Source organism: Thunnus thynnus, chromosome 9 (genome assembly GCF_963924715.1).
Source record: "Thunnus thynnus chromosome 9, fThuThy2.1, whole genome shotgun sequence".
NCBI classification, from domain to species: Eukaryota; Metazoa; Chordata; class Actinopteri; order Scombriformes; family Scombridae; genus Thunnus; species Thunnus thynnus.
Window position 1 is genome coordinate 535,438 of NC_089525.1, and position 9,972 is coordinate 545,409.

The 9,972-nt window shown below is 39.1% G+C and overlaps 1 protein-coding gene across 1 annotated transcript in view; it reads left to right on the forward strand.

Annotated features, from left to right (window-relative positions):
- The window catches only part of enpp6 (ectonucleotide pyrophosphatase/phosphodiesterase 6), a 65,601-nt gene extending 58,393 nt beyond the window's left edge, over nt 1-7,208 (forward strand). Inside the window, exons 7-8 of the mRNA XM_067598455.1 lie at nt 5,245-5,368; nt 5,763-7,208. Of these exons, the coding sequence (XP_067454556.1) occupies nt 5,245-5,368; nt 5,763-5,974 (336 nt within the window). The 3' untranslated portion in view covers nt 5,975-7,208. The remainder of the gene's footprint in view (nt 1-5,244; nt 5,369-5,762) is intronic.
- Nucleotides 7,209-9,972: the final 2,764 nt, after the last annotated feature.

The following is a 9,972-nucleotide window of genomic DNA, read 5'->3' on the forward strand; positions in this document are numbered from 1 at the left end:
AAAAAGCTCAGTGTTCAGTAGTAACTAATTTAATGCATCATACATGAAACAATGATGTGACAAAGACACCTCAAAACAAATACACAGATATTACATAACATGTAAAGCTGGGCAATTTGTTTTTTCACACGGAGAGCAAAATAATTAATTGACCAATATAGTATTCTATGACTGGCCTTCTTCTCTGCCAGACGTAAGCCTGCATCCTCATCTTGAACGAAGCATCTGCAGATTAATTCCATACCTGATATGTTATGATCCACTAAAGTTAGGCAAGATATGAGATGAATAAATCCCTGTTTTTATCTTACAACAAAATGTTCTAAATAAATAACATTGTTTAAATTGTAAAGTTTGGACTTATTGTCCCATTTATTGTTTCCTTATTAAATTTATACAGTATGGACATTGTGTCCAAGGTTTGTCTCCATACAGCCTGTCTAGTCTGGTTACACCTTGATAATGTAACCTGCATATTGTCCCCTTCATTCCACTACTCTCATGCTGACACACTGGACACGCAGCCTGCCCTGCATTTCCTGTTCCCCACCTACACTCCCCCAGACACACCTGGCAGAGATCTAGTTTTATTTATAATATAATTGATGACATTGTAAGGAAAATTCAGAATCAATCCCAAGTCCCAAGTGTGTATCAACTTTTTGAGGAAGACAAACAGCATGCTGCAAGACTTCTGCTTATTTAATATGAGATTATTGTTTAAAACCATTTTTGAACATGAGAAAATTAGGATTGCAGAGAGCTTTTAATTTTAAGTTATATCATAGTTAAATGTATATATAACAGTGTCATCTGCATATCAGTGAAGAGAACAGATGGAAGGTTATTAATAATAAAGAATAAGGTAATGGCCCTAAAATAGATCATTGTGGTACTCCGTTCTCAGAGGCACAGTGATGGCAGTTATGAAGATAAGAGTTAAGCCAAAATAATGTTTGTTGCCAAACATCAGTAGTGTTTAGTTTATCAAGTAGTAGGTAATGGTCAAAAGCCTTGGTTAAATTAATAAAAATTGTACTTGTAAATTGACCTTTTTCTGAAGATGAGAATATATCATTGGTAAATTTTACAAGGGCAGTAGTAGTTGAAAAATTTGAATGAAAGCCAGACTGAGATGGTGATAAAATATTAAAGTCATTAATGTACTGTAATAATTGAAATAAATTAAAATTAGTATCTTAAATATTTTAGATGTATTACAAATAATAGAAATGGGTCTATCATTATTAAGATCTAGAAGGTCACCCCCTTTAAGAAGGAGAGTTACTTTAACACATTTCCAAATAGATGGAGGTTAATCGGTAGATAAGGACAAATTAAATAGTTCAGCAAGTGGTGAAGTAAATACCTGAGAAATTAATTTTATAAACTTATCGTCTAACCCTTCTAACCTTTTTTTTTTTGGTTGTAGGCACTGTCAGCACTTGATACAGGTTTGGGAAAGATCATGGTCTTGGTTTTTTTAACATTTAACCGAAAGCAAGATCTTTCATGAACCTTAATCCTTGTGCCTCACAAGGGACCTAAAAGGGCCTTTAAAGTTTTATTTTTTCAATCATTTTGGCTCTGATTATGTTATAGTCATGGTATTTGGCAAAGGTGTGTAATTTTTTTTAGAATTTTGAAAGTTGAGCACCAGCTCCTATATTAAGTCTATAATACAGTGTATACAAACAATACTAACTTCCAGCATGTTCTATCTCACACAAGCTCTGCCCTCTACTGGACTCTATGAGTAATACTCTCCTCCAATCACTCTAGCTGGCCAATCAGGATATGCCGACCGATTACATATGTCTTACACAGTATATAAGACAGCGTTTTGCCGCAGCACACATCCTTCTCACTTCAGCGATGGCGAATCCGCTCTCTGATCTTACCCTCTCCAGGGATGGAGTCGCTGCTCCAGCAAGCTCATTCCTGCCCATCGTGCCCTGACCCCGTCGCCACCGCCACCGCATTTCTGCTTTGAGTGTGGACAGAACCACACAGAGAGTGGCAGGATGCAGCCACCACCCTGCGTTCACGGCCAAGGACATGCTCTGATTCAATGTTGGCAACAGTGGGACCATTTTGGGCTGTGTGACATTTTGCTCTGCTGTATTGACAGTGACCCAGAGCTTGAGATAGATCCCCACGTTGTTTGTTTTGCCTCTTCTCCTGGACATTAGGCAGTCCTGGAAGGAGCCACTGAAAACAAAGACACTAGTCCCAGGACTGATTTCCTTCCTGAGCGTGCAGTGCCTCACAGAGACAGACTGTCCCAGTGTGCCCCCCCTAAAAGAGGCCCTCGCAGCCCACCTCATTCTTCTCTTAGCTGGCTGGTCAGCAAGCAGGAATCTGCAGCCTTCACTGATGCAGGATAGGGACATGCTGGAATATTTCAAAGAAATATCCCAGCTGTGTGCACAGCTGGCCACTGCAGCTAACAACCTGGGAGTGTTTGGCATCGCTGTGGCTAATACACCGCTAGCCACAGCTAGCACTGTAACACTGCTGTAACACTGATTTGAGTCCTAGACCGCCATTCAGCACCATGGTGTGCAGAGATGACCCAGATGTTGGCGGCCCAGCCCTGGTCCATTCCTCAAGTTTCGAGGGGTTCTTTCGCAGGAAACGGGCTCGATAGGTGCGCTGCCCATGTTTGGCCAGCCTCTCTAGGCTTGGCTCCTGAGAGGAACAGGCTGATATAGGTTGGACCGTCTGCACAGGTGGTGCAGACCATCCAAATAGTGAGAGCAGGATCCACCATTGCTTGCTAAAAAGCACACCCCCTTGTGAAACGCTTCTTACAGGGCATTAGGAGACATAGCCTAGTGATGCATGTCTCTGCCCCCAGTGGGAACTACCGTTGGTGTTGCAATGTCATTCAAGACAGCTTTGCTGTTTGCGCTGATTTCAGCTAAGAGAGTAAGTGAGTTGTGCGCCCTGTGGGTCACCCTATCTGTTTGCTGCTTCATGGTGACCACAGCGATGCTACTCTCAGACCAAACCCCTCCTTTGTTCCCAAGATCATAAGGAGTTCATTCAGGTTGAGAATGATTCAGCTAGAGGTATTCTGTCCTCCATCCCCTTGCCAGGGAGGCAAAACTGCACCTATTGTACCCAATACGTGCGTTGACATGTTATGTCGAACACACGGCCCGCTTTCAGTGCACTGAACAGCTGTTTGTGTGCTATGGAGAGGGAGTGGCTGTTAAAGCCCTATCCATGAAGCGCCTAGCTAGTTGGCTTTGTGAGTGCATCTCTCAAGCCTATAGGTAGGTGGGTAAGGACCCCCCCTACTGTGAGCACATTCCACACGTGTTGTAGCAGCACTGACAGCATTATTCAGTGGGGCGAGTGTCAAGGACATATGCATGGTGGCGTCCTGGTCTACACCTGGTCCATTCATAAGGTTGGACATGACAGGCTACTTTTCAAGGTTCGTGCTTGCAGGAGCAACTCAGGACTTGTGAAAAGGGTGGTGTGAGTGTCAGCTGTGGTGCAACTGACCCCCCTACTCCCTCAGGGAATGAGGTGTGCAGGGTGTCTGTGGTATGGTTTTTGACCCCTGTGAGGTTAAGCCATGGTTGTATTTTTTTTTTTTAAAGTTATTAAATTAATTAATGTGTGCACAATAGGGAAGGTTGAAGAAAATATGCAGGGTTTCAAGTTCTCAGGCGCCATGCCTGATTTCAGGCATAGAACAGTTTTAAATTAATATATTACTTAATTCAGTATATTATACACATTACCTCAACTTTTCAGGCTCACAAATGTGTTCTTGCTTTAATCCCTGAATACTTGAGAAGTCTTTGGCGATTAGACCCCATCATTATCATTTTCAGGGAGAGATCATGCCATGAGCTGAGATGTGAAGCAGGGCTCTGATGAGCTCAGATCCAGCATCCATGGGTCCTGGACACTGGATCTGATGAACACTGGAGGTCTTTGCATAGGAGGAGAGGGTTGCATCGTTCTGACACTGAAATGGCAGCTGACAGCAGCAGAAAGAGGAACTTTTTTTTGTTTGTGAATAACAGTAGGTACAAATAGGTGAGATTACAATAAGTACAGGAAAACAAACAACCACGACAGATGATAGATGGTAAGACAAAAAAGGGTGATAACAAAGGGGGATAAGACAAACTGATCAATATAACATCTCTGACTATGTAAGTGAGTAGATGGATGTGTGTCTGTGTGAACCTGCTTGAGGTTTTCTTCCCGTTAAAGGGGAGTTTTTCCTCGCTGCTGTTGCCAAGTGCTTGCTCATAGGGGGAAATTAAAGAGTACGGTCTAGACCTGCTCTATGTAAAAAGTGCCCTGAGATAACTTTTGTTATGATTTGGCACTATATGGATTGGATTGGATTGGATTGGATTGGATTAGATTGGATGATTGGATTGGATTGGATTGGATTGGATTGGATTGGATTAGTAGCCATAAAGCATGAAAAACACTAAATAAACATTTATCAGCCGCAGATACTCCACACCATATAATGATCAAGGACTCAAACAGGATTTGTTGCCCAGAAACAAAAAAGAATAGTTCATAAGAAGAGCAGTTAGAGCATAGTTTGTTCACATTATTTACAACAGTCTCTGACAGTTAGTAGACCAATCCAGCAGGATGACTCGATTTACTTCATTGTATCCTCCAAAACTAAAAAGGTGTGGGGGGAGTGAAAACTCAAGAAACAGCCATAGAACATGTAATAAACCAAAGAAACATTTGTCACAATAACCCAACACCATATGATACTCAATAGTTCAAACAAGAAAGAGAGGGGAAAAGCACAGAAATAAACTAAGATTCTTTTTTTTAGTTCTTCCCAACACTCAGTGGTCCATTCTGTTAGGATAATAAGAGTACTGATTATAGTCCCTTAAACGAGTTTTAGAGATAAAAAAAAAAAATAATACTGGTAAATAAAGAACAGATATACATTTCTATGAACATATTCATCATGGAGAATCCACTCAGAAAAATCTGGAACTAACTATAGATGTTCAAACTTTTGATGATTTTGAGCACCTTGGATTTTTCATCTATCTTGACTTAAAAGATGTTTGTTTCTTGACCTTGGAAACAACATATGAACAAAATAATATCTCAAGCTCCATTTAGTAGCTGTTCTGCAGTTTTTGACTGTATCACCCATTAAACCTTACTGCATACTAATGTTATATCTTTTGTTTAAATCAATGTGAATGTGTCTGTGTTTGTTTACTCCAGAATAAGGATGGACTCCCATACTGGAAAAATGACTCCGGTGAGCCCTCAGCATGGCAAAATGGCTGGCATGGTTACGACAATGAGGTCCTTGACATGAGGGGCATTTTCTTGGCAACAGGACCTGGTAACAAACTAATCATGTTTTCACAGTACAATCTATGCATTACTTTTTGCCTCTGATTTATCAAACAAGCAGCAAACTGATTTACAATACTATCTGTCCTGAAGCTACCATACTCCTCTCCTGTGATCCACTGTGTGCCTCAAGCTGGTTGTACCATGCTAGTGAAAACTTATAACAGTATGCAACAGACGGTTTCTAGTAATTGAGACTTGACTCACAACCAAAGTTGGGCCCAGTTTTCTGTGTTTTTTGAAGTAGATGGAGAGTGTAAACTTTAAAATGCAGGAGAAATTACATATATTTCTGCGGTGGTGTCTACTGGTTAAATAATGCAAATTGTAATGTCAATTAATTTGAGATGTTGATTTAATTTTGTGTACTTCATTTCATCTAGACTTCAAGCAGAATGTTCGGGCAGCTCCAATACGAGCAGTGGACATCTATAATGTGATGTGCTGGGCATTGGGAGTGAAACCTTTGCCCAATAATGGGTCCTGGTCTCGGGTAGAAAACCTCCTGAATGGCACTGATGGTCCATCCCTCCCCACAACGCTCTGGACCTGCTGCATGGGTTTGTTAGGAATATTGCTTGCACTGTGGGACTAAAACATTAAACAATACAGTGTTTATGAATGGTAGCTAATGGTAGCTAGAATTTACCTCCTATAAAGAGTTGGAGCATTAAACAATTTAGAGGTCAATGCACCTGAAAGAATGGGGAAATAAATTAAATAGGCTGGAAATGTCACCTTAAAGTGGTTAGAGCAATTGAAAGGACCAAAAAATTGAAGCCTTCAGAGTTTGCCCCAATGTCATCTCAGCTTCCTGAATGGACCTGGAAGAAAGCCCACAACACAGTAGAAAAGGACTTCCATTCTGGATCCTGAAGAGAGAGCATGGAGACATGGAGAGCAGGAAAAGGTCTTGGTGGAAATCTTCTCCAGCTCTCCATGTCTGTATCGATGTCTGAGCTGATACAGACATTAAATGCCCATGAGAAATGTAACAAATTTAAAATTCAATTTAATTATTTGCCAGAGCATTTTCACAGTTTTGGATTAGTCCATGCTCTTGCAATTTCTCTTGATAACCAGTTATTGTCAATCATAATAAAAAATGACAAGTGAGAGATACTTATTACTTACTTAGTAATTATAGACTTCTGGGCAGTTCTTTCTTCCTGGAAAGAGCAATGTAATTTTAAGTGTAATTACAGGGAAATAGGAATTTCCTTGAAACAACTTCTCTGTTTAAACTTGATATATTCAGTAATAACTAATTAATGGAAACATTGATCTCCATGTATGTTGAACTGTATGTTTACCTACGGCAGTGTATGTAATTCAATTCTTCTCAGTATAATATGTTAAATTTGTATGTTGTTATAACAAGAAACTTCTACAGGTTGTTAAAACAAGAAAAATATCCACTCAGTGCCTAAAGAGACAATGTTGTAGCCTATGTTGGCTTAGAAGAAGTGAAAATTACTGGTTTACATGAATTTTACATGAAATACATATAAACTAGTAATTTTCACAGAGATGTTTTGAAATACTATTGTCTCCAAACACTTAGTAGTGTCAGGAGCTGTACCCAAGCCTATCTAAGTGAGTTGGTTGCCTTGTTACCTTATCTATTCAGGCAATTTTATTCCCTTTCCATGCTTGAGCTCATTTAAAATCTTGAGAGTATGTATGGTGGACGATGACAATTGAGATTCTAGCTTTGATCTGTTTTTTAATTCAGCTAGTCATGTCTATTTGTTGGATCTCTAGGACACTGTGTGACACACATGTTCTGTGAAAAGTGTTCTATAAATAAATATGCTCTGATCTGGAAAGCATGATTCTGTTTATCCATTAGAATATTATTAGTCAGCTCAACAGCTTCAGATGTGCAAAAATACTTCAGAATGAGGAATAACTGAAGTGTTAGTTAGGATTGGGTCAGTTAACACTTTTGGTTTTTGCTAGATAATATTGAAACTCATTGAATTGTATAGAAACTCCTAACATTTGTTTGATTTGATTCATTGTTTCACTTATTAATTCATTGGCTGATAAAAAAAGAGAGAAAATAAAAATAGAAGGTAAAAGATAAGATCATAGATGAGAGGAGGGAAAAAGATAATTACAGTAAAAAACATTAAAACAAAGTATAGCATTAGTTCAGGTAGTGCACTTAAGTCACACATCAGCTGACTGGCACATATCATTGAATTAATTATGCATCATATATTTACTACCAGCTAAGTGTCATCCAATCATATCCATACAAGTTTTGTATGCAGCCTGTACAACTGTCTACTTATTTTACTCACTTCTTTGTTGATTTTCTAATACCAATGCTGATTGCTGCCGCAACTCTCTCTACCACCCCAACATATAGTAAATATGAATATATATAAAGACATTGAATAACATTACTCATTTGTGACAATCACATAGTGATAGTAATCATAGTTAGCCAGTGAACAATGTTTCACTTCTCAAAGAGGCAAGAACTTTCCTCTTCCACATGTGCAGGCAATACCTACACACTAGTAGTTGGCTGTTTAATTGTCAACACCCATTGTTGCTCACTTCCACTGTGGCTTTTGCATTTGTGTTGTGATTTTTGCATTTGTGTTTTCTGTTCATGCAAATTCGCAAAGCGTTTTGGATATGCAGTTTGTTTGACACGTTTTGGCCACCAACCACTATATTTGGCCTCATCAATTGTAATAGTACCACTACATCGCTGCTCTGACATTGTATTGTAAATCTAGTGTTTTTTGTGTCAGATTCAGCTCTTCAGGATAAATCATGGGGAAACTTAGCAGCTTAGCTTAGTTTAGCTGCTGCTGTAACATCACCCCAGTCCTCCTCCATAATACCTGCTCTGTAACTGTTAGTGTCTGATTCCACAGTGTGATATTCAGCTACATATCATAAAAACCTAGTTTTCTTCCAAATATATATATATATATATTTAATATATATAAATATATATTAAAGTATTTAGTAATATAATATTTTAGCGATTGCTTTTCCACATCGCTGGTGTAGCATGGTAGACGGGAGTGTTGGACCCACATTTCACTGTCCTTGAAGGCACCACTAACAGAAAACAGCCTGAAAGTTGAAAAAGCCTCAAGTTCTTCCAAGAACCAATGACATCACTGGTTCCCAGAAGAATAACAGATTAGATGGGAAGTACAGGTACAGCTGATTTATTTTGATTTTTTGAAGTTTGAGATGTGCAATGTCTAAAAATGGTACCCAAGACCCATATCAGATATCAAGTTTCGAAACTTATGACGCATTTGCAAAGTTTTATGACTTTTCAAGCACCCCTAGCTAAGTCAAAAGCTGAATTTCAAGCAAGAAAGGAGGCTCTAGCTTTGGAAATTGAAATTGCTGCAGCAAGTGCAGAAATCGACATACTTGAAGCTTCTAAAGAGAAGGATGATTTTCAACAGTATAACAAACAATATGACTCCACGCAAAGGCTTGTTGATGATGATGTTGATGAGGAAGATGATGGTGATGGACTTCTATATACCAATACTGCCCCCAGCAGTCATAGAGTGCATGTGCAGCCTCATATTAAGGAAGGTCCCAAGGAGGTTAATAAAAATTCAGACATGCCGAAAATCATGCAAAGACAAAATTAAATGCTAATTAAAGAACAAAGACTCTCACTTCTACCAACAATTGAGATACCGGTTTTTCATGGAAATCCACTGCAGTACTTGTCCTTGGTGCGTACATTTAAACACAGTATTAAAAGCAAAACTGATAATGATTGTGATGGGTTGTTTTTCCTGGAACAGTTCACAAGTGGTCGACCACAGGTGCTTGTTAGAAGTTGCATGCATATGGAACCTACAAGGGGATTTGAAAAGGCTAAAGAACTGTTGCGAAAGACTTTTGGGAATGATGTGTTGCTTGCTTCAGCTTATTGTACATCCAAGATGAAATTCCAGTGACCAAAGAGCAAATTCCTACACAGGAAGCAATAAGTGGATGAGACTACATGAATGAAGTGAAAGTAGTTCAAATTGATGCAGACGTTGGCCTTTCAATGATGCACCACATTTGATGGAGCCCTGGAAAGTGATCAACAGCAAAGGCAAAGGGCCTTATGCAGTTGAAACCAAACTTGGATGGGTTGTCAATGGAATATTGCATAAAGGCAACCCTGAAGGAAGTTCTCTGAACCACATTTTTAGGAACTGTATATCCGTGGTAAACTTAAATGATCTCTTGATACATCAGTATAAAACATTACTTTCCTGAAAAGACTTCCAATGAGAAAAGAGAAATGTCAGTAGAAGACAAACGATTCATGGATGTAGTCTCAAGCTCAGCTAAAATAAAAGATGGACATTATCAACTTAAACTACCTTTCAAACAGAACGATCCATTAATGCCCGACAATCGGCAGTTAGCTGAGCAACAAGCACTTTCAGTAAGAAGAAAGTTTGAGAAAAATAAGAGCTTTCAGCAGGAATATATTGCTTTCCTAGAGAATGTAATTGCTAAGGGACATGCAGAAATTGTGCTATATGATGAGTATGGTACTTACCTCACCATGGCGTTCGACATCCAAGGAAAGGCAAA